Source organism: Gavia stellata, chromosome 2 (assembly GCF_030936135.1).
Source record: "Gavia stellata isolate bGavSte3 chromosome 2, bGavSte3.hap2, whole genome shotgun sequence".
Lineage (NCBI taxonomy): Eukaryota > Metazoa > Chordata > Aves > Gaviiformes > Gaviidae > Gavia > Gavia stellata.
This window is the reverse complement of record NC_082595.1, coordinates 67,176,069-67,200,507: the sequence shown is the minus strand read 5'-3', so window position 1 is coordinate 67,200,507 and position 24,439 is coordinate 67,176,069. Positions and strand designations below refer to the sequence as shown.

Here is a 24,439-nt window from a genome sequence, read left to right as displayed (position 1 = left end):
CACTTATTTTCCAAAACTGGTTTGTCGAGGAACAATAAAAGGAAGTAAAATTTATGGAGAAATTATACAGTGGATTTGTCACTTAAAATATCGTAACTGTCTCGGGGACAATACCCCATGCTGAGGATTAATGGTCCCTCCAGACCTTTGATTCACCAGCGCCTTTTCTTTGCCCTTGACAAATTGGATTTTTAGGAATGGGAAGGTCGCCTGGCCCATTGTCTGCCAGCCATTCACTCCGCCTGATTATGCAGGAGGGTTAGGGAAAGGCTCCATGTGACCCTCTTGGATGGGACTCCGCAGCTGCTCGAGGAGCCAAACTCTCTCACCAAACTCTGCGCCCCAGAGCATCCCCCTGCCAAGGGGTACCCCTCCTGCTCCCGTTGAAAAGCCGCCGTCCACACACCGCCGCGTCACTCTGCGGGCGGAGATACGCCTGTGCTCATCCTCCCCGCCGCCCGCCGCTGTCACTCCGGCCCCCTTAAGTAGTTGGGGTTCCCGAGCGCTCGCACCCAGAGGCAGCGATGCAAACCAGCAAGGCTCCGGCCATCAGCGTGAGCGCCGAGAGCTGCATCCCGGCTGGGCTGCGGCTGGGTCCTGTGCCGGGCATCTTCAAACTGGGCAAGTACCTGTCAGACCGCAGGGAGCCAGGACCCAAAAAAAAGGTATTTTCCTACGGTCTCTCCTGCACCGCTGGACCTTGCTCTTTCGTTGACTCGGGGGAAGACGGCTTGGGAGAAGAGGCTGCTCTTCCCCCCTCTCTCTTCGATCCTCCCTTCTAAGAGCGAGCCAGGAAAGGAAAGGGAAGGCTTTCCAGAGCGTCCCGAGATGTCTCCTCGCGGCTTTGCCAGGAAAGCCTGCCCGCCCGTGCCCTCTCCCCCTCCTCCCCAGCGCCGGGGCCCCGCTAGCCCGGCCGGCCTCCGCGGCGAGGCCGGGGGACACGGGGGCTCTCCCGGAGGAGCCGACGCGCCCCCGCCTTGGACACAGACGTGCTGAAAGCGCCGCCGCAGCCCCGTGCCCGGTGCCCGGTGCCGGCGGGCGCTGGTCCCGCCGCCCGGCCCCCGCCCCGCGGGGCTCCGCTCACTCGGGCATTGCCCCTTCCCCGGCAGGGCCAGGAGGTGCCACGGCTGGGTCCTCGCCCCTGGAGCCCCGGCGAGACGGGGGCATGCGGCTTTCACAGCCCCCGGGTTTTGTCCGGGGAAGGAGCAGGGGGAGAGGCAGATGCGACGATTTATTTCTGCGTTTGGCTCGGGTTTGTGCCTCCCCCCCATCCCTTTCCTCGGCCGCGGGTCCAGCAGGTCCTTTGGCTGGGGCCGGAGGGGAGCGCGGGGCGAGCGGGCCGGGGGTCCCGCGAGGGGCGGCGGTGGGGTGCGGGGTCGCAGGTGTCGGGGCAGCCCAGCGCCCGGCGGAGCACAGCTCGGCCTCCTCGCAAACCAGCTCCCAGCCCCGGAGCCGCAAACAACCCGCACAGCCGGAGCGGTGACGGCCACCCGGCTACCTGCTCCGGCGCCAGTCGATGTCCGAGCTGGGAAGGAGCGAGGAGGAGGCGGTGAAGGGTACTCGCCCCGTCCATCAGGCTCTTCAGGGGGTTGCGGAGGAGAGCCCTCCTTCCACCCCCCGGGCAGCCGCGGCTCACGCGTTCCGCTCGGATTTTTAATGCCCTTTAATTGTTTTTAAACGCTCTGCCAGCCCACTCAAATTTATTTCTCATCTGGCTCCCTTGGCTTCTCGCTTTAGACTGCTTTGTTCCGATGACTTTTATTGCACGGTCATTCAGAGAACGGGCACTTCATTTTCTCTTTGTACCGGCAAGCAGATTATGAAGTATGGGGCTACAGAGACTTTGTAGCTAAGCAGAATCCTCGTCCCTTTTCCCCCTCCCCGTCTCCCGACAAGTCGTGTATGTCGCAATTGTTTCGCACGGACTCAGAGCCTGCACAAACCCTTCCGAAAAAGTAGCGTCTTACCTGGGCGTTTAATATAGCGTTAAGCTACATGCGGCAGCGTCTGAGCAAGGTGCGTTTGGGCCAGTGCGACCCAAGGGAAAAATCCCATTTCCCCTGGCAGTCCTCCAGGTCCCCGCCGGGCCCGGGCTCTTCCATCCTTACCCCCGCAGAGCAGCAACCCCCTCCAGGCCAGCCGCAGCTCTCCCCAGGCACCTGCGAGCCGGGGAAGGTCCTACCCGAAGGTGGGTGAGGATGGAAGAGGCAAACCGGCGGCAAAACGAGATGCTCTCGCCGCTGCTTCCCAGCTGCGATGCCCAGACCGCTGCCCGGTGTGAGAAGGCAGGCTCGCCGGGCAAGGCAGAGCGGGGAGGCAGGCGGGGGGACGGGTAAGCTTTTTGCTTTCTGTCTGTTTCGTTTCGCGTGGAAGTGACAGCGGTGCCGCCTGTCTTCCAGGTGCGGATGGTGAGAGGGGAATTAGTGGATGAAGCCGGGAGCTCAGCTCTGGAGTGGATAGGGTTAATCCGGGCTGCCCGAAACTCCCAAGAGCAGACGCTGGAGGCTGTTGCGGATCTGCCAGGAGGACAGGTACCCCTCTCGCGGCTCCGGGCCGGCCTGGCACCGCTCTCCGCCACCTGCCTCCCCTCTCAAGCCTCCTGAAGAAGTTTCCTTTCTCCCCCTCCCAGATTTTCTACCGGGCGCTGCGAGATGTCCAGCCGGGAGAGGAGCTCACCGTCTGGTACTCCAACCCCCTGGCGCAGTGGTTTGACATCCCCGTCACGGCCACCCCGACGCACGACGAGAAAGGTACAGATGCGGGCATTCATTTCAGAGCAACCAAATTCAATGAAACAAACCAAACCCTCTTTAACCGTCACCTTTGAGGGGAGCTCAAACTGCGGTAGGCAAAAGTGGGCCCTTCAAATCCTCGCCCTCAGAAAAATTAGCGCCAGCACAGCTGCAGGGACTTTTAACCTGCCACCCTTTAAACTAAGACTCCATCTGCTTATATTTAAAGGGTGATCTATTAACTCGGTAGCGTATGCAAAGGCCCCCGTGCCTAGTGTCGTTCCGTCATCGGCACAATTTAATGATCTTTTGATAGGCAAATGAGATTTCTATGAAACAACGGTAGCGTTGTTACGCGAGACGGCAGTTTGCCTTCGTAGGGTTTCAAACTAGCGCTTTCACCTTGCGTGTTCCCCGGTCAGAGCTTCAGAGCCTCTTTTCAGGTTACCTTGCGGACAGATTCACATGGTCGAGTCAAAGCGGGTAGTGGGCAGTCTCTATAAATTAGGATGCATTTGGTAGAAATTAAGTCGGCGTCAAATTACACTCAGATAAGGATATCGAGGATATCGGGAAGGGGAAGACACCCGTCTGGGACCGCTGGTTTCAATCTGCAAGCTGATTCTTAGCTGGAATTACCCCCGCCTTAGCAAAAATGGTGAGGTGGCAGCACACCAAACGGGGGAAAAGAAGACGAAACCCCTCAGTGTTCACCCGTCGGGCTGCTCCGGCGGTTGGCACAGACTCCCGCTGATCCCCGGGCCCTCTCGCCAAGGCAGCAAGGGCACGATCCGGGGAGGGGCTGAGGCCTCCCCACCCCTCGAGGCTGGCTACTCCGCAGGGTGATCAGGATCCGGCCTGCAGGGATGACGGCCGGAACGCCGGGCGCTGGCAGCTCACGACCCATCCGACTGGTGCGATGCACAAGAGCCCAAATCCCTCCTTGTACTAAAACTATACCCGGGAAAGAAACTCTTGGTCACAGGGCAGTGAAGGATTGGCTCTGCGGAGGGTCACCCCCTCGAAAAGCCCGGGCTTTGGCGAAGTTTTGGCTGCAGGAAGGAGGACACGGTGTTGGGTTCTGCCCCCCTCTCCACCCCCAGCAGCCCCTGCCTGCGGATGGGTACCAGTGCTGCTCGGAGGAAATAAAGGCAAGAAAGCTCAGGCCTGCGAGGGGCACCCAGCCTGTGGCATCCTCCTCGTCCCGTCGAAGCGAGGCTCAGTGGCAGACCGACCCTGCGGATCTGCTGTGTCTCCGGCCTCACAGTTTCCAGACTAATTAATAAGGACTCAGAATAAGTGTATCAAAACGTCGAAGCGCTCTTCTTTTAAGGATAACACGCCGAAAAAAAATCCAGGGCAGAAGAAATTCAGAGAGCTTTTTTTTTAAAACAAAACAAAACAAAACTTTGGAAATTTTCTGTGTTTGGCCCCATTTATTTGGGTTTACTGTGATGAGAAAAAGGTGGTTTTCGTTTCTTTTTTTTTTTTTTCCTTTTTTTTTCCCCGAGCGGTGGTGGCTGGGCTGGAGCTGAGCCCAGGCCGGGCTCGCTGGCGCTCGGGAGGCAGCCGGTCCCGCCACGCTTTTGCCGAGGACAGCCAGGGCCAAACCGCGCCGCTGGAAAGACCCGCGAAGGCAAATGAAAGCGGTAGGACCGAGACGACGGAGCTGTGTGGCCGCACGCCTTTCGGTCCGTACCGCTCCTTTACCCGTGTTCCAATGCACGGCGGTGGGATGTCGGCCGTGGTTCCTCCTCCCGCGGCCGCTGCCCCACCCGCGCCCAGGCAGGCGCGCTCCCGCCTCCCTCCCTCCTCGACGAGGCGAAAAACCCCGTCCGCTGACTTCATACCGCTTCACAGCCTGGGACAGCCGCTCCACGGCGAGCGGGGGGCTGCGCACGACGGCAAGGACACAGGCGACGTGACACACGCACCAGCGCTGGAGCCTTCCACGCGTGTTGGCGCCCGGGTCGCCCACGGAGAGCGAAGGCTTGGTGTTTCACCCGCAGCGGCCACGGTCTGATCGAAGCCCAAATGCTTCGTTAAAAGCCCTCTCGGGAGGCTGTTCGCGGCCAGCGTGTCCGCCTCGGTGACCTGCCGCCCCCCGGGTGCCCCGGCTGCCGCGGAGTGCAGCGCAGGGCCGAAGCCCCCCCATTCCCGGTCGCCTGTGCCCCACCGCACCCCCCCATCGCCCCCGAAGGGACTCCCCGAAACGTGAGGAGCTGGCTCCAGGCCTGGAGCGGTCTCTCGTTTCCTTGTGGCACCTCACCTTTGGCGTTTCGGTGCATTAACTCAGGAGGGTCAGCTGGGGAGGGGCAGGGTGGGCGGCAGCGCGGGGGAACGTCGGGGGCTTCTGAAACCTCTTGTCGGTGTGTTGTAGTGACTGGGATGAAAGAGAGAGAGGGAGATGGATACATATAGACAGAAAAAGAGAGGAGAAAGGAGAGGAGAGAAGGGGAAAAGGAAAGGGAAAGGGAAGGGGAAAGGGAAAGAGGAGGAGAGAGAGTTAGAAAGGAAGATAGAAAAGGAAAGAAAAGAGAAGGAAGGAAGGGAAGAAAGAAAGAAAGAAAGAAAGAAAGAAAGAAAGAAAGAAAGAAAGAAAGAAAGAAAGAAAGAAAGAAAGAGAAAGAGAAAGAGAAAGAAAGAAAGAAAGAGAGAAAAATATACAGATGCCCAGACAGACAGGTTGCCCGCAGAGGCAGCGTTTCACCGTCGGGGCTGGGGAGAGGCTCCTCCTCGGGAGGACGTTGCTGGCAAACAGGGCCAGGAGGGCGAAAGCCAAGCCTGTGCATCCGCGGGGCCGGGCAGTCACCACAGTGGCGGCCACCGAGGTCTGTTCCGCTTGAGAGAAGCCGAAATGTTTAGGGGACGGGGCACAAAGGGCATTGTCCTCTGAAAGGGAACGATTACATATGGCCCATACATATCGGATATTGTCTCGCCGCGTAATGAGGGGCTCACGATCATTAGATTGGCCTTTGTTCGGTGCAGCCGACTCCCTGACATACGCTACCTCCTCTGCAAACGCCAACAGATGGGCCCCCCGACAGACGACTCGCGGCAGCAGCTGCTCCCCCCCGGCGCCACGGCGCCCCGTCCGCGGGAGCGCAGCCCCAGTCCGCGCAGCGCCCGCACCGCACCGCGGCACGGCGGGGGCGCAGGGAGGCGCGGGGAGGCGCGGGGATGCGGGGGGATGCGCGGCCGCCGCTGACGGGCCCCTCCGCTTGCCTCCGCAGGGGAGGAGCGGTACATCTGCTGGTACTGCTGGAGGACCTTCAAGTACCCCAACAGCCTCAAGGCCCACGTCCACTTCCACTGCGCGCTGAGCCACGGCCGGCCCTTCCTCCACCACGACCACGGCCGGCCCTCCGCCGCCGCCTTCGGCCTCCCCGCCAAGGAGCCGCCGGCCGCCGCGCTGCGCGGCCACCCGCCGCCCGGCTGCGGCCCGCGGGATGCCGTCAAGCGGGAGGCCGCCGCCGCCTCCCCGCCGCTCGCCAAGCCGGGGCTGCCCAAGCGGGCGGCGGGCAAGGAGCAGCAGGAGCGCGCCCTGGACATGAGCGTGGGGGCCGCCCGCGGGCCGGGGCCGCTGCTGGGGCCGGCGGGCGGCAACGGGCTGGCGCTCTGCCCCGGGGCGCGCTCGGCCTTCCGCCCCGCCGGGCCGCTGCGGGAGGAGGCGCGGGGCGCCGCCGCCCTCGGCTTCTCCAAGCTGCTGGGGGGGCTGAAGGCGGGGCGCGCCGCCGCCGAGGCGCCGCCCAAGTGCGGGGCGCTGCCGGGCGAGGCCGCCCCCCCGGCGGCGGCGGCGGCGGCGGCAGCGGCGGCGGCGGCGGGGCTGGCGTGCGGCGGCGGGCTGCGCGCCTTCCCGCTGCTCTCGCCCCTGGAGGAGGCCTCGGCCTTCCGGCAGGTGGAGCGGGGGCTGCCCGCCGCCGCGCTGCCGCCCGCCCGCTACCCGCCGCTGCCCGGCGGCGCGCTGGAGCGCTTCGCGCTGCCGCCCTTCGAGGGGCTGAAGGCGTACGCAGGCGAGTGCGGGCTGCCGGTGATGCCGCTCACCGTCTACAACGGGGAGCTGCTCTACGGCGCCGCGCCCTACTACCCGCTGAAGCTGCACCTCGGCGGCCTCCTCAAGTACCCCGAGTCGGTGTCGTACTTCGGGGGCCCGGCGGCGGGGCTGCACGCCGCCGAGCTGGGCTCGCTGGCCAGCATCGACCGGGAGATCGCCATGCACACGCAGCAGCTCTCCGAGCTGGCGGCCGAGAAGGGCCGCGGGCGCCTGGAGGCGCTGCCGCCGGGGGCGGCGGGGGCGGCCGGCGGGAAGCCCAAGACCGGGCACCTCTGCCTGTACTGCGGGAAGCTGTACTCCCGCAAGTACGGGCTGAAGATCCACATGCGGACTCACACCGGCTACAAGCCGCTCAAGTGCAAGGTCTGCCTGCGGCCCTTCGGGGACCCCAGCAACCTCAACAAGCACATCCGCCTGCACGCCGAGGGCAACACGCCCTACCGCTGCGAGTACTGCGGCAAGGTGCTGGTGCGGCGCCGGGACCTAGAGCGGCACGTCAAGTCCCGGCACCCGGGGCAGAGCCTCGGCAAGGCGGCCGAGGACAAGAGTGACTCTGGCTACGCGCACCCCGAGCAGGAGCAAAAGACTGACAACGAGAGCGACGTGGACGTCTGCTTCACCGACGACCAGAGCGACCCGGAGAGCGGCAGCCGGCACCGCGAGCAGTGATGCAGGAGCCGGCCGGGGCGCGGCGGCGGCGGGGGCGCGCTGCGGCCCCCCCCCACTTACTCTGAGCTCCCGGGGCGGTCCCACGGGAGGCCGCGTGGCGGGGGAGCGCGGGCTGGCAGGCCCCCGCTGGCGGCGGGGCAACCGGGAGTGCGCGCTGGTCGGGGGGTCCCCGGGCTCCCGCCGCGGCGTCGCCCCCGGCGCTGCAGCCGCGGTGGCGGGAGAGGGCCGGGGGAGAGGGGGGGCGAAACCCTGGCGGGCCCGGGATCCCGCCGGCGAGGCACCGCTTCCCCGCAGGCGCCCGTATTTCAGTGGCCATATATTTTTATTGTACCTTTGTGTCGAGGGAATTGTGCCTTTTGGAAACGATTTTTTTCTACGTGCTCTCCCGTCACTTGTTCCAGCGTCCGGGCCGTGCGGCTCAGCAGCAGCCCCGGGTCTGCAAGCGCCTCTGGCATCTGGACACGTTACTTGACACCTCAGATGTGCTTTCTCGGGCCCTAATAAAGCAATGCCAACAGCTTTTGGGAAAGAAAAAAAAAAAAAAGGCAACAAAAAGCCACACTTGCAGCGCTGAAGAGGTTCGCATACGATAACAGGTGCACCATTTGATCAAGTTGCAATTATTTATAACAGATAATATTTGGGTAACAGATGTAAAATAAATATTGAAAAGCATGAATCTAAAAGCACGCACTATATCATTTCAAAGGAAATACACTCTCTGTTTGGTAGAATACAAATGTGGTGTATGTTTGTTTTCTAATGAATGATGTACAGTGGATACAGTATTTTGGTCTTGGTTCCAGTTTGTCATGCGATTTAAAAAAAAAAATAAAGTCACTGACAAACTACTGTTTGTCTAGTTGCTCACTGAAGTGCTGTCAGCAGGATCTCGTGTTTCTCCGTAACGCTTCTGACGATCGCGAGCTCGGCCCAGATCCCGCTGTATTCAGCGTCTTTGGGTCAAGCTCTAAAGGATTTTCCCCCGAATATTTCGCCTGAGTATTTTCCTTCTCTCACTCAGCAAAGCAAACCAGGAAAACTCAAACAAAATCCAACCCGTTCTTCCCTACGCCTACGACTTTTGGAAAACTGCCTTTTTTTTTTTTTTCTTTTTTTTTTTTTTTCACAGGGCCAGCGCAGAGCTGTTAAAGGCTGAACATTATTAGTCTGCTTTACCTGTTTGTATTCTGTCAAACGTGCCCCTTTTGCAAACGCTCTTCTTTAGAATCGTTGTTACTTTTATCCGAGGGAAAAATCTCCTTATACTCTTGGTATGAAAACCCTCAGACGCGTTCAACTTAAAAAAGACTGTCAGAACAATATCTGTCTCCCCTGGGAAGCCCTCCAGGTCACCCCGCGAAACGATGCCACGCTGCCGATAGTGACCCGCCAGCCGCGCGGGTCTCCCCGCTCGGGTCCGAGCTGGTGCTTTCGGTGGGAGCTTGCACCCGGGCAGGCAGAGGAGGCAGGAGGGAGCCCCGCTTTCTGATTGTGGGTAGTCACAACTCTGAAGCAGATAGTAAATCTCTTCGCTTGATGCGGATAGTTAGAAGGGTGTGAGTTTCCAGGACCGGACCCTATTTCAGTCCAGAGTGTAGGTGACGCAATGTAAAATACAAGCGAATTACTTCCAGCATCTGGAAGAACCTCAGCTACAAAGCTGAAAAGATCTCAGATACAAAACTGCTCCTACTTTTGCTCACTGAAGTCTAAATGTGCTTGGCGGTAATAGGAAACGGGAATTCAAATGCCAGGCTTGGATTTCCTTTAAAGGCTTGATTTAGATTCAAAAGCTGTAGGAATTAGAATTTTTTTTTTTCCTGGGCTAGTGCACTAAATACCCACCTACTCGATCATTCTCATCCCAGGACGCAAGTTGCGTTTCTGGCCTGAAAGTAAATGGAAAATGTCCCTCCCGCGGAGAGCGGGATCTTGTTCGTCTGTCAGAGGAGTCGAAAATCCGGTTGTCACTCACATCACCGGCCGCGGGACCGGGAATTTAGGCGGCCAGTTTTTTATTTCAGTATTTATCTGTTGCCGTCCCAAAGGAAGGCACCCGCCGTGGAGCTGCTGCCGGGGAGAGATGCGCCACGTACGCTATGAGGTCGTGGAAAGGGTGGCATAATAAAACCGTGATCCGGGAATTACTTCCATGTCATTGGAGTTTGTGTGTTTTAATAGAAGTGTCCCATCAAATCGCAATGCCTGGGCTACCTTTACAAAAAAAGGTACTCCGGGCAGTCAATTTGTGTCAATTAACGGTCTGTACATCTAAAAATTAATGTAACCTTTGAGTTAAGAAACAAAACACAAACCGAACTAAATAAAACCAACCGCAAACAACAAAAGTCGGGGAAAAAAAACCCCAAAACCGAGAGCAAAACATGTTTTGCTTTTTTTTTTTCCCCCTCTTCTTTTTTTTTTTTTTTTAACTGCTCTGCAGCGGCTAAATCGAAACGCAAGATACAGGGAGAAATTCTGCCACATTTCGTTTTTAGGGCCCCATCCCTCCGACGTCCCTGGCGCACCCTCTCACCGAGCCCGCCGGGTCCCTCTGCGCGGGCAGAGGGCGAGCTCCGGCCACCCGCCCGGGATGCGCACCGGCGCGGCTGCGGCGCCGCCGCTCTGGCAGCCCGGCGGAGCTCTCCCGCCGGCGCTGCCCGGCCCGGGCTGCCGGCCGCGCTGCCCGGCCGCCCCGGGCGGCTCTGCCGGGCTCGACGGGGCCGGGCAGGCGGGAGCGCGGTGCGGCTCCTGCGCGGGGACACCGCGCTCGGGTGCGGCTTCCGAGCTGGCAGCTGTGCGAGGCGCTGCGACAGTCCTCTCGTGAGAAGAGCTGGTTGATGATGATTATTTTTAAATTTTCTCCTGTTTTTAAATTTTCTTTTGTTTTACTTTGTTTTATTTTGTTATTTTATTCGATTTTATTCGATTTTATTCAGTTTGATTCAATTTTATTCAATTATTTTGTTTTATTCAATTTTATTCAGTTTTGTTTTATTTTATTCAACTTTGGTTTACTTTATTCAATTCCGTTTTCTTTTGCTTTATTGTCCCGCTCGGGCCAGGGATGAGGCGACAATGTTCTCACCAAACCTCCGTGATTTGGGCAGCGTCGGCAGCCCGGCCTGCAGACAGGGCCAGGGGAAGAAGCCGCTCTGGGGAAAAGCGGGAGCGGATCCGCAGCCGCAGCCCCGGGGCTGCGGCACGCCCCTCGCGCCGCGCAGCCGGGGTGCAGGGCGCAGCTCCGGTCTGGCCCTTCGCCCGGCCGCGGGCCCCGGGCGGGCGGCGGCCCCGGGGCGGCGGGTCCCGGGCGCCGCTGGCCGCCGCCGCCGCGCCCTCCCGCAGCACCTGCCCGGGCGGCCGGCGCGGAGGCTGATTGGCTGAGCTCCCCCGCGGCCCGCGCCCCTATTGGCCAGCCCGCGATCCGCGCCGCCGCCCGGAGGTGCGGGCGGGGCCGGGGCGGTGCGGGAGGCAGCGGGGCGGCGCGGGGGCACCGGCGGGCGGGGCGCGGGGGAGGCCGAGGAGCATCCTCCCGGCGGGTTCGCCTGTGGCCTGGTGGATTGCGGCTCGTGGGGTCGTGAAGCCATACGCCAGTCGTGGCGGTTCCTGCGTCCCCCGGTTTCCCTGGAGGCACATGTGGGTCTGAAAGGAGGTGGAGCAGCTGCAGGTCGTAGGTTAGGTGCTGAGCGGGCTGCGGAGCCTTGGCACAATGTGCTCTGGATTTTGCGTTCGTAGCATCTCTAGGTCTACCACTGCTGCTGGCTGGCTGCCATAGTGACTACCGTTTGCGACCAGGAAAAAAAAGAACAACTGGTTTTAGTTTCTGAATTTGTAATTATTGAGAGCTGCAGTAAAGCAGGTGTGTCCTCTGCATTTTATAATATGGAGAAAATAATAACCGCATTTACAGGAAAAAAGAGCTTTCTGGATGAGAAAAACATACTGTTTTCATCCATGTACAGTGGAAAGCACAGGCAGAAAGAATGGTGGTGAGGCTGAAGAAAAATTACCTCCTTTAAACATTACTCATTGAGAGGTTTGTTTGCTCAAGGGCCATAGAGATTAAATGACAGGATTTCCCTATTTCATTTTCTATGGGAGAACTCAGGTTTTCTGAGTAAAGTTGAACAGAGAATAATGAGAAGCTGCATTTTGCAGGTGAATAATAGAATGTTATTTACTTGCTGGAAGTCAAGAGCAAAGAAGAATACATACGCTGGGACGGCTTTTGGACATTGTTAGAAACTAGTCTAAACATTTTGGAAACTGGTCTTTCCATTTCCAAAAAGTCATGCTCAGCTTCAGGTATTCTTGTAAAAACCATTGCTTTGAGTAACCTCCCATTTTTTAAATTTGAGAAACAGTTTTGATGATTTTTGACTTGCCCTATATTATCCTGTTCACAGAAACAGCATCAAGCAGTCTGGTGCATCTGCCAGGAGGTGCTTGAGCATTGCCAAGAGGCGGATTGTAAGGATCTTGGGTGTAATCTTGGTTTCCAGCTGATCTTGGTTTCGGTATGAAACTCTGCCATATATCACATTAGCTAATGCTGTAATTACTGTTGTGTCCATAGTCTGCACAAGGGAGGTCATGGCACCGTGAATGACCAAGCTGTAGGGCAGGGTCTTACAGAGCAGGGATCTAGGTCTTACCCCTCTAAACTTGCTGAATGGGTTTAAATACCCATTGGCTTTAAACAACCCATCAAATTACTTGATTTTGTGAAGGTGTTGAATACCTGCTCTTCCCAGTGAAGCTAGTGGGACTGATTTAAAATCTGCCAAGTTCTTTGACATATAGGTGAGATAGATGTAGTCTGCTGGAATGCGAACGTGTTTAGGTTTTGGACTGGTTGCTAGTACAATACTCAGGGGGGACTTAATCCCTTCTGAACAAGGCAATGGCTCTATATACTTAAAGGGATATAGTTTCAAAGCTTTTTGCATTAAGCTCGTATTTTAAATTCACACACACACAGATGTGATCTGATCAGAAAGCTCTGAGTCTTAGACTGCTACAGGTATGAAAACGTGTGTGTTCTTAAGGGTCCCTTTCTACGGCCGCAACTCTGATGTGGCACAGAAATGATTTATTGATTCAGAAAAGCCTATGAATTCATTTGGGTGCACCCATGCTGAAAATATTTTTGGGGAACAGTTTTTCTATTTTCACTAGAAGTTGTGTGCTTGGAAGTCGTTGTATTTGTAAGCTGTATTTTCAGCACAAAAAAGAATTCTCAGACCTGTGCCTGATGAAGTGAGCAGCAAGCCTTGGATTCAAACCTCCTACATGACAGGAAGACATGAGGATGGGAGAAAATCTAACTGCACTTGGCTTCAGGTCAGAGAATGGTGAAGGTCAAGGATCGGTTTTGATCTTTTTGTTTTCCTCAAAACTGTCTGAAAAGAATGATTTTAAACTTGACTGTGAGCAGTTACTTTCTGAATTATCACCTGAAGCTAAAGAGCAACATGTCAAGGTCGGGTTCAAGCTCGCTGGAGTTCATTGGACCATAGCAGATAAAATCTAGGAGCAACAAAATGCTTTCAGGTATATTCAAAGTCAATCCAATGAGGAATGATTCCCTACAGCATGTCGGATTTTATAAACTTGTATTTTACAAGAAACAGGAGAAAGAAGTTTCTTAGCAACTGAAAAAAACATAGCTGAAGAAATGGATCACTAGGTCTGAGGTATATGTTCAGCTACGTTTAGAGCGGATATTCTGAAATATTATGGAAAACTATAAGCAAAGTTCACAGTGTTTTTCTGTAGAATTGCAGCTGGTCTGCAAGTGGTTTTTTGATGTTTAATATTTCATAAATTTTTACCTGTTCTGCTTTGGAATGTATTATCCTGTTTCAAGGATAATGGCAGGACTTGTATTTATATTCTTTTTTAGAAATTGGATACTGCTTGCTCCTGAGGAGAGTGATTTGGTACCAGGTAATCTGAAGACCCAATGTGAAATGGAGAAAACGTTATTTATAAAAACAACATCAATAAACTAAGGTTCAGAGTGCTAAGGAATAATTCATAGCTTTTTTTCTTGTTTGCATCACTTTAGCCCCATTGCAGATGAGTAAAGAGTTGCATGGGGAAAACATGAGGAAGACTGGGCAGCGGTGAAGCCTTCATACTTTGTAGTTTGTAAAACCTGCTGGCGCATCAGAGCAGCTGGAGCCTGTCTTTACCTTTGGAGCATATGGCTGGTTCTTATAGCATGAGCAATTTTTTTAGCTCTATTCAGAAAACCGGAGTACTAAAAGTACATTTCAGCTCTGAGTCCTATTTATCTGTGTAGAACTTCCACTTTTCCATTGTCCAGTACTCTAAACTATGCAGTAGCTCACCAAAAGAAACGATCAAAAAGCAGTGTATAATTTAGCGTATTTACTGAAAAATCAAAGGGTTTTCAGAGGTACTTCACCAAAGATCCTGCTAGCCACAGCACAGGGCTAAAGCATCCTGTTGAGAATGCCCATTTGCAGGTAAGCAGCAACTTAAATTGTGTCCAAATAGCTATGTGACTGATGGTTGGCCTACAGATTGTGCTTTTTATCTGTTGTTTATCTTGTAGAAATAAGCAAAATAGACATTTTTTGACTGAAACAAAGGACTCTGGGGACCATCTTCAGCCTCTGGTCTGAGTTCAAGCAGGACTCTGGTTGGGGCGTGCAGCACCCTGTGGCCCACAGTGATAGTTGTCTTTGGCTCAGCACCCATAAGGAAAACTACTTCAGCTTTGCACAAGTCAAATTCACTGCATCAGTGCACTGAAATTTTTTGTGGGCCGTTTTTTTCCTTTCTGTTTTTAAAGCAGAAACTTAATTGAACATCCCTTTGTTTTGTGTTACTGACAGCAAGCTTGCTAAGAATAACGCCTTTTGGAGGAAGCAGAGAGAGGCAGCGAAATAATTTTTCAATGCTTTAGTGTAACAGACTTAAGAAACTGTAAACAAGTTTGTTATATCAAATGATTTCAGTGGTTCCATAACCGATCGTATGCTAAAGTCAAATGAGGCAGCTTAGCTATTGAAGAAATGAAGGAGACTTAAGTTCCTGAATGAACTAATTTTAGTGTCGTGTGGGGCAACAAAGCTGCTTAAGCTTAATTTTTTGAGGCAGCCTGTATTAATTTTAGAATATGCCTCTGTGCTTTGCCATGATCTTCCAAAAAATTTAGGAAGAGATAGAGACACTTAGAATTTCAGGAATATATATATATATATATATTTAACTGAGTAATAAATAGGAAAGAGATTTATAACTTTTGTTCCTGAATGAAATTTGTTGGGAATAATATCTCTTGCTTTTGTCATAGCTAATGAAAAGAAAAAAGAGCTGTTGTAAGGGTATATATAAAACAGCTGAAAAACATAATTAGCAAATTACTACACTATATGATGATGCAGAGAATTATTTGTCTCAATTATTAGATCCAATGTTTATCTTAAATTAGAAGAATTTATATATAAAACATAGCCCTTATTTCTGACTATATGCATCTCTTCCACAAAGGTCTGATTCACCACACTTCAAATGAGACCTTCCTGCACCTTGCCCTCAGCTTAGTGTTTTGGAAATAAATGTATTTTAATGCAGTGCAGAAAGTAACAGTAAATGAGAATCCATAGTTAGAAGGGTTTCCTCAAATGGTTCTTTCCAAATGCTCGTCATATTTAAAGTCAAGCTACACATTTGTAAAAACAGAAATGTATTTCACTGATTAAGATGTATTGTGTAAGAAACAGAACAGATCCTTTTTTGCTTTTAAAATGCCTTCCTCTTCTACACAGCAGATGGTGCTAGATTGTGAATATATGTCAATTTGATTTATTTATAGTCTGAAGAATATACGGTGAAAGACATGGTATGTACAATGTTCAAATAGACTACATAGCAAAGTGATCTTTGTAAACTCATTTGTTTTGGCACAGTCTTCTGTGGTGTGCATGCTTTTGCTGATATCTCCTCTGCACCCTTCCAAGAATTTCAGGCTAGTTTCTGTCTATTTTGCTTATGAAAGATGCCAAAAATGACAAGGAATTGAGTGGCAGAATTACAGTCAATTCTAAAAGGTACCTTTTATCTAAAGAATATGTATAGCAGAGGTAATAGGAGTTTACACAAATTTCATTTATCTTTTGTACTGGAGCCTCTGTCAACAGCATCCCAAAACTATGGTAATTTTCCTGATCCAAGTCTGTGTGTCAACACTGCTGGACTTAGCTTTGGCAGGTACAGCCATGCTACTAAAAAGACAAGCCTGAACCCAGCTGCCTACAAATCCCGTCTACCCTTTTGGCATGTGACAGGGCCCTTTCTAGAGTGGACTCTGGAGTGAATTTGTCTGCCATACACTGGCTGTGTGATGTACTTCCATGAAAAAGAGGCATTTGGGTATTCACAGAAGGGTGCGTGTTTAGACCTGCACTCAGATTGCCTCTCAATAGGTCTTTGGGCTGACCTAAAGCGTGCATTTGCAGCCTGGCACCTAAAGTTGCTAGAGGTAAAAGAGCTGCAGAAGTGACCATACACAACTATGAAAGCACAGGATGCCACGTGGCTTCTAACATTATCCTGCCCTTGTGCTCTCCTGCCTGCACCCAGCATGAGACGTTGTTGGAGTACAGTCAGCTCTAGTCACATCACCTGAATCTCAGCATAACTGAATTTGTTGGCTGAAGCATTACTCAAGGAGCTCAGTGTCCGACTCTTGAGGAATTACAATGGACATTTGGTGTGTAACTTTTTGGGGCTCTTTTGAAAATTCCAGATGCAATAGTTTGCAAAATGGGCTGACTGGTTCCTTGATGGTAAGAACCTTTGTTAGAGTCTGTTAGCTTAGATTCTGGAAAGACACCTCTGCTTTTAGGAAGGCATAGATCAAGGGAGATGCAAAGTTATAGATCATTTGCCTTATCCAAGACCTAGAGGATGCAAGAGGCAGTGTCACCGCAGCCTTTCTAAAGGCCTTTTCTGGAATGGAGAAATACCTTTTAGGGATCATTCGTCAGGTGCTGATTGGATATTCAACAAAGAAAAAAGCCTACTGAGGAAAACTAGGATACATTTGCAAAGATATTCTCAAATACCACCCCAGAAGGCATGTCCTGCAACCAGTGCTGTTTACTGGTGGTCAGTGCATTGGTAAGTATGAAGAACTAAATCAGTGGGTTAGTAAAGTAGAGACTAGTGGGGTTTCCAAAAGAGTGACAGAATTGTTTAATCCTGTCAAAGAAGTGGTTACTAAAGCAACTGCAGGAAGTTTAATCACCGAACCACAGTTAATGTCAGACCATCCAGGTGTTGCTGAAATTCCTCAGAAGTGAGGCCTCCATCACAATAATGGCATGATTATTTAGTGACTCCGCAGATGGGGAAAACAATATGAAGGACAGTCCTGAGTCTTGGATCACCTGAGTCATTCTCTTAGAAAGACAATTAAAGTGTTACCCAAATTCATATCTTATTAAGACTTTTAAATATCATTCCCTCAGTGTGAATGTTTATGGAGAAATCTCTTGTATTTTAGCTTTCCACACACAGTTCAGACTCCTTGTTCTTTCCTTCAAGGTCTTGTGCAAATTAGCTCCCATCTGTCTTTCCATCTTCTAGCCCGTTTCTTGCCTGCCTTGCCTGGCTCAGGCTGCCCCCTTTCCTTACTGCCCACCTCTGATTTCTTTTCTGGCAATCTTTTTTTTTTTAAATTTTGCAAGTTGCTAGTTAAGAGCCTTATGGGACCACAAGTGTCTTGTTTTCCCTAGTGGAGAAGATTAAAGTGTAAAAAGAAATCATACAAGAATAATGTGCCAGTTCCGTGTGCTCTGTATGGACCTTGCCCGAATACTGAGAATGAACTATATGTAAGTAACAACTCTACTTGGTAAAATAAAAAATGCTCAACTGTGCAACATACTCATGTTGGACCATATTATATTGTTCATAATGGAAATGCATCTTACCCCCTGCTAGACCAAGTCCTTGTTAGGGGCTTGGCCTTTAGGGACAGGGAAGTTGTCACAGAAACTGAATCAAGCAGAAGAAAACAAAAAGTTATGAGAAAACCAGTAAGCAGTGATGTTGTTGAGCTAAACCTAGTTGGTGGAGATATTGTAGAGGAGTTACAGCACCATTTGATTAGACCCTGGATATCATACGTGAAAGATTTCTTAAATCTTAAATAGAAATCTCTGGTAGCTTACTTCAGTGCTCTTCAGCAGAATTAGCTCTTTCGAGCTCTCAATTTGAGTTAGTTCTTTAGTAGAGTTTAACTTGAGTTTTAGCTCTTTAGTAGAGTTCAAGCTGAGTTAGCTCTTCAGTAGAGTTTGCTCCTTCGAAGAAGCCAAGCCTGTTTGTAGTCCTCACTTGAGCTATTGGGTCAGGTTTTAAGCCCTGAGGAGCAGGATATATTAATTTGGATCCTCTGTATTGCTAATACACAGGTAGAACTTCTTAACCAAAGTCAGCTTGCACTTGCTCCCTTTCATCTATTTCCAAACCATTTTTAAGCCATCTTTTTCATGCCGGATGATCTCTTTCTACATTTTATACTGCAAAACTTTCCAGAAAGTATGATGACATCAGCGTCGAGCATTTTGCTCTGGCCTTGGATAGGACGGAGTAGGGACCCCTGTTGGACTCTCCAGCTTTTCTAAACATTGTTTAAACAATTTTAACACTGTTTCTACAAAATTGTTATATACCCACAAGAATTTCACTGCAAACGTGACTGCAATAACCGCTTTTTTGTCACAATCCTGGTTTTCTCATATGCTTTCAAAATTAGCCTACTCAGGAAGATGTCTTAAGTGTGCACAATAATGAAGATTTTTATGCTTGAATGATTAATTTTCGGTTCTGCCCTTCTGCAGCTCCAAGCTTTGCTTTATGCCCATTCCTGCTCCTCCCCGTAAGAGATGCCCATTCTCCTTTGTAGATTCAGTTAGAAAAAACAGCCCAAAGATCTTAGGAAAAATTTGAGAAAAATGATTTTTTCAGGGTTTTTGTGTAAGAGAGCAGCTTGACTGAGGTTATTCTAATGTTTTTTTTTTCCTGGCTGCCTAGACAATTAGTCCTCAGTTGTAATGGCTGAGGAGGGATCTGGGTTTTGTGGGATCTGTTTCCTTTGAGAGACGTCTCCGGACATTGCTGTCTTTGCCCGAGTCTCCGGCCCTCAGCTCAGTGGATTAAGCCTGACTCTGTCTGTAAGTGGCCGACTTCAGGGTGTTTGAAACCGAGAGGCAGATCACTCTCTATGAAATGAGTTAGATAATCATGGGGCATTAAGGGGGTGTTAAGAGGGCCCGCTCTTTGCCCGTGATCTCTTGGCGTAGGAATTATGGTATCAGACTGCAGTAGAGATTTCTGGCAAAAATAAAATACGTCTTATTTGTTGACATGTGTCTTGTCTCTTGAATCAGTGCTCTGGGGAAGGACCTTAGCTTCAGGATTCAACCGAACATAGACTAATCAGAGAAGGCCCCTGATTCCCCACCAGCCTTGGCCATGTCCCGGTTACAGCGAGCGCTACTGATGCTGAGCCAGGCTCACGGGCTCCCCCGAGGAGAGGGAGCCCAGGCTTGAGGACACATGCTGGGGAGATGACAAATGAAAACCATGAGATGTGACAGTGTGCCGCATCCCTGCAGGAGCCTCCTGCGTTGGGATGAGCCGGTCCTACAGAGCAGATGTTCACTGCTCTGTATGTCTTGTCAATAATTCAAAGCATGGGAAGAGCACAGAAAAGGCTGATAACCCACTGAAGTGAAGTGTGCTGTTTCCAATGGTCCTCTTTCCTAGCCCCTGGTTTATAACAAAAAGTAATGACATGTCTGTAACAAAAGCTGTGAAGGATGCACATGGTACAGCAATGACTATGGAGAGCGCAGGAGAAGGAGGCTTGTCAAGTGCGCAGTAAGACCTCACAGGACGGGTGGGACATGTTTGGGGCAGTATGGACGTGACTGGGAGCCTCCAGAAGTGCCATGCACTGTGGATGGAGAAGGATGATTTAGTCCTGGATGCGCTCACAGGGACAACTCATATTAACAACCTCATAACAATATGAAAGTGACCAACAGGATTTAACGTCTGGTATACTTTCAGCCAGCAAGTAGGCGCTCTATTTCCCAAAACTCTTACACATGTTATCTTTTTGAGATTTTATTTTACCTTACCATTATCTCAGTTTTATCTATCTGTGTTCAATGTAACTTAGTCATGTTTACACAGACTTTCACCTTAATGTCAGATACTGCCTTAGTTTATTCACCAGATGATACCTAGTTTTGCAATCTACGGACTCCTCAGGGTAACTTTTTCTCTGCCTTTGCCTTTCAATTCCCTGTACCATTATTTATATTCCCTTTAAAACTTACAGTCTGGTTCTGCAACCCTTAGAAATCTAGATGAGAATCATCTAACTTTTTCATTTTGTGTTTCTGATCCTTATTATAAGTGGATTTTGAGTTAATGTTGCCACAGGCATTACAATACTGCATGTCTGACTCAACAATCTCAGCCGTGTTAAATGATAAAAAGAAATCACCAGTTTGAGATTTAAAAAAGAAATAAAATAATGTCTTTTAGAAGTATCTTTTTTCTAGGATCTCATATTCTTCGAGTTTCTTTAGCACAGTCTAATAACTGCATTCGTTCCCCACTGCACTGTAGGCTATTGAAAGTCTGGCATCTCTCAGCAAACAATAGAAAAATATTAGAAAAAAAATAACCTTTTGCACACTGCTAAGTCTGCATGAGCAGTTGTTCTTTTCTTGTCATTCACCTCTTTCTGCCGTTTTTCTTCTAGATTTAATCCTCTGGCTTTACTGTCATCCCTGCAAACAGGAAATGTTCTTTGGTAGTCAGAAAGCAGCCCGGTAAGCCAGAGCTCGTAATTTTCAGGTGGGCTCACCCAGAGCAGCAGACCGCCGAGGCTGACGGGAGGGGCTCCCATGAGGCTGACGGGAGGGGCTCCCATGCTCGGTGTGGTGGGTGCTGGGCTCTGGGAAGCTGGGCTGGCGCAGTAGCTCAGTGCTGCATGTTCGTGAAGAACTGTCTCTCGTGGGAGGGGAGCAGAGGAAGAGTGTGAGGAGGAAGGAGCGGCAGAGACAACGTGTGATGAATTGACCGCAACCCCCATTCCCTGTCCCCCTGCATTGGTGCGGAGGGAAGAGGTAGAGAAAGTCAGGAGTGAAGTTGAGCCCGGGAAGAAGGGAGGGGTGGGGGGAAGGTGTTTTTAAGATTTGATTTTATTTCTCTTTATCCTACTCTGATTTTGATTGGTAATAAATTAAACTAATTTCCCCAAGTCGAGTCTGTTTTACCCGTGATGGTAATTGCTGAGGGAGCTCCCTGTCCTTATCTCAACCCATGAGCCTTTTGTTATATTTTCTCTCCCCTGTCCAGCTGAGGAAGGGGAGTGATAGAGAGGCTTTGGTGGGCACCTGGCATCTAGCCAGGGTCAACCCACCACAGCCACCATCTCCTACAACACTTTCGTTGACAAACTGATGAAGAATGAACTAGATAAATGGAAAACCTTCTGAACTGGTGGTCTCAAAAGGTTGTGATCAGCAACTGGAAGTCCAGCTGGAGGCCGGTCACTAGCGGTGTGTCCCAGGGGTCAATACTGGGACCAATAATGTTCATCAATAACATCTTCATTAATGACCTGGATGATGGGGTAGAGTGCACCTTCAGCAAGTTTGCAGATGGTACAAAACTGGGAGGAGTAATTATAGACCAGACGGTTATGCTGCAGTTCAAAAGGGCCTCGGCAGGCTCAAGAAAGTTTGAGAGGACTCTCATGAAGTTCAACAAAATGAAATGCCAAATCCTGCCACTGGAAAGGAATAACTCCATGCACCACTACATGCTGCCTGGAAAGCAGCTTTACAGGAAGTGACTTGGGAGTCCTGGTGGGCAACAGATTGAACGTGATCCAGCGGTGTGCCCTCACAGCAAAGACGGCCAACAGTCTCCTGGGCTGGATTAGGCAGAGCATCAACAGCAGGGAGGTGATCCTTCCTCTTTACTCAGCCCTGGTGAGAAACATCTAGCATGCTGGGTCTAGGTCTGGGCCTCCCAGGGCAAGAGAGACAGGGACTTATTGGAGTGAGTCCAGTGACGGGCTGTGAAGATGATTAAGAAACTGGAGCATCTGGCGTATGAGTAGAGGCTAAGAGAGCTGGGGTTGTTCACCCCGGAGAAGAAAAGGCTCAGGAGGATCTGATCAATATGTATGTATGCCTGATGGGAGTGAGTGAAGAAGGCAAAGCCAGGCTCTTCACAGTGGTGCCCAGTGACAGGACAAGAGGCAATGGGCACAAACTGAAACAGAAAATGGAGTGATCAGGCAAAGATGCACTCTGGACACTCACCAGAAAACTGCAGTCTGGCAGTTAGGCTCAAGAGCAAGAATTAGCATTTTTCAAAGACAGCCATAACCCCATGCTTCATATTCACATACACATTGTTTTGTTTATGATTTGCCACCTTTCATGTTTCATTTTTCTGTGACTTATTTATAGTATCCAGGCTCCACTTTCATAAAACTTCCCCCTCTCTTTCTCTCTCTCGGCTATACTCACTGATAAGCGTCTTGTGTCAAATAGCAAGTACCAGGTATTGCTTACACCAGCTAAAGACAACTGGTAAATACTTCAGTGCAAAACCAGACATGTAAATAAGGTGCATTTTGTGATGAAACAAAGAAAAAGACATTAATTTGTCAATTAATGTTGTGTCTGATGTGAACCCAGTGAAAGGGTCTTACTGAAGAACCCGTGAGGTCCTTACAAACCTGTGAATACTTTTTCAGGAACTCACGTATTTGTTATATTTAGTATGTGTATCAGATAATTTGATCAATAAGTTGTCATTTTTTTCCTACTAACAGATGAAAATCCGTAAGACTGACTTTTGTGCAGTACAGCAAATACTGGGGATGTAGTCACAGGCAAATTTAAGCTGCTACTGAGTTTTAAAATACGAGACTAAAACTATTCTGACAAGTCACTAAGATGTACATAATTTTACTCCAAGATTTTTGGTAATGTTACAAATAAGTGACAGTATCACAGAAGGTATTCAAACACTATATATAATCACAAGAGAAAGAGCAAGGTAACAAAATTATGCTAAAACAGGATGTTTAACAATTAGCCAGGAAGAAGCCGCTTCAATAGTTTAAGTCAGCTAAGGACAAAGCCTCTTCCTGTCATCAGTGGAGTAAGTGGCAAATGTGAACTTTTCAAGGCATCAGATGAATTATAGTGTGTCGAAAAAGTCTATTTGCTATAATTAAAAAAACTCGGGCGTTCTTTTAAAAAAGTAAAAAAGACCTTGTCTTGAAAATTAGGTATATCTTGCTCACCCCAGTAGTGAAGCCTTCATTTCTTATCATCAGCTCAGATCTAACCTGTAGCTTTCTGCTGGCAGAGAAACAGCTTCCACCCCCGGGAGGGAGCCCTCAGCGGGCAGAAGCATCTGATGGGCCAGAGCATGGGCTGGGGAAAGGAGACACGAGTCTGATGGACTACTATTGGGCCCATTGCAATGGGTTTCTGTCTGCTCTCCCACATTTTGAGTTATGTTATTTTTTTGTTTGGAGCCTTCTGCTGCCATTGTGGCCCAGGGTAGCTCAGGACAGCAGGAATCTGCTGGAAATGCCGGCACCAGAGCCCCAGGGCTTTTGTGGAGATGTGAGTTGTTTCACCTTCTGCCAACAGAAAATGTCCTGGAGGACTGGATATTTACTGCTGCATTTCTTGTGCTTTCTGACTGTTTTTATCCATTTACAGAAACACTGCCAGTAATGAAAAATAATTTGCCTTAAGATAAATGAAGTTTCTGGTGGACTGGGTGATGACATGATGATATTCATGCATCTGATTCCAATCCTCCTTCTTCCTTGAAATACAGGCAAGTCTTTCTCTCCTCTTTCTTCTCTGTATCACTCCTTTTGTTCCTTTATATTATTAATATTTAGTATGGATTTTCAGCCTCCAGGACATCTGAAATTGCTCATTGCGGTGAGGTATATCACCTAACTTAGCTATCTGGGTTGTACTTCATGGAGATATAAATATCTCCTAAGAGATGATTATTCTTTATTTTCATATTCTTTCACTAAGACGTTGCTTACTGTTGCTTACACTCAAACATTTCAGACTTGCACATGTGAATGAATGCTTGACTAAGTGTTATGAATAACATTTATTTCATGGTGGACTGACATTTTCTGGAAAAGAAGAGTAATGACAGCATGGAGCCGTTACTGTTCTTTTAGGAATTTTTGTGATCTTTCTACGTCTTATTTTAGGCTTGCTGCTGGAGGTCAGTAGTCAGTAGATATTTTCTGAACAAATGAGAAACTGAGAAAAATGGAGAGCTTGAAATAATGTGTCAGAGATAATAGGGATAATTTATTTCTTGATAGTAGAAAGATAGAAATTGATCCTTTTTCAATGCTGAAAAAAGTTCAGTTTGCGGTTTTCAAGAAAAGACTTTTTTCCTGCCACTTGCTTCATGCTGAACAACCAGTTCTAATAAGGAACTTTTAGTATTTGCATCTTTATGATTATTTCAGAAACACTAGCTCATTTGTTCTTAATAATCTTACTGAAAAATACCAGTAATTATATAATGGCTGTAGAAATCACATTTTAGGTAAATGAAGAGAGAAATGATTTTTTTTTTATTATAACTCTCCAATTTATATGTAATTACCAGCTATAAAAGAACCTTCCTGGTATGCATAATGACCACCTTTTGTCCTTGCATGAAAAGTCGAGGTGTTTTCATTCAAGGTTTTGTTCTCTTCAGCTTATTCCTGGCTGGTTGGGGAGACAGAGGCAGCTGTTTTTATGACAAGTCACACAGCCCTTCCCCAGACTATTGAAAGTGTTGGTTTGAAAACCAGCTGGGTGTATTCTTACTCTGTCAAGCCCAGGCCACAGAAACAAGA

At 49.9% G+C, this 24,439-nt stretch overlaps 1 protein-coding gene across 1 annotated transcript; it reads left to right on the top strand.

Moving 5' to 3' along the window:
* Positions 1-524: 524 nt before the first annotated feature.
* Positions 525-7,458, top strand: PRDM13 (PR/SET domain 13). The gene is made up of 4 exons (XM_059835817.1): positions 525-665; positions 2,400-2,531; positions 2,630-2,750; positions 5,969-7,458. The coding sequence occupies exons 1-4, from the start codon at positions 525-527 to the stop codon at positions 7,456-7,458; spliced, it is 1,884 nt and encodes a 627-aa protein (XP_059691800.1).
* The last annotated feature ends 16,981 nt before the right edge of the window (positions 7,459-24,439 follow it).

What these genes read in the sequence shown, in the direction of transcription:
- PRDM13 (XM_059835817.1), top strand. Translation starts at nt 525, where the DNA reads ATGCAAACCAGCAAGGCTCCGGCCATCAGCGTGAGCGCCGAGAGCTGC. An exon ending in AGCCAGGACCCAAAAAAAAG is followed by an intron (nt 666 to 2,399) that starts GTATTTTCCTAC and finishes CCTGTCTTCCAG; the next exon opens with GTGCGGATGGTGAGAGGGGA. An exon ending in CGGATCTGCCAGGAGGACAG is followed by an intron (nt 2,532 to 2,629) that starts GTACCCCTCTCG and finishes TCCCCCTCCCAG; the next exon opens with ATTTTCTACCGGGCGCTGCG.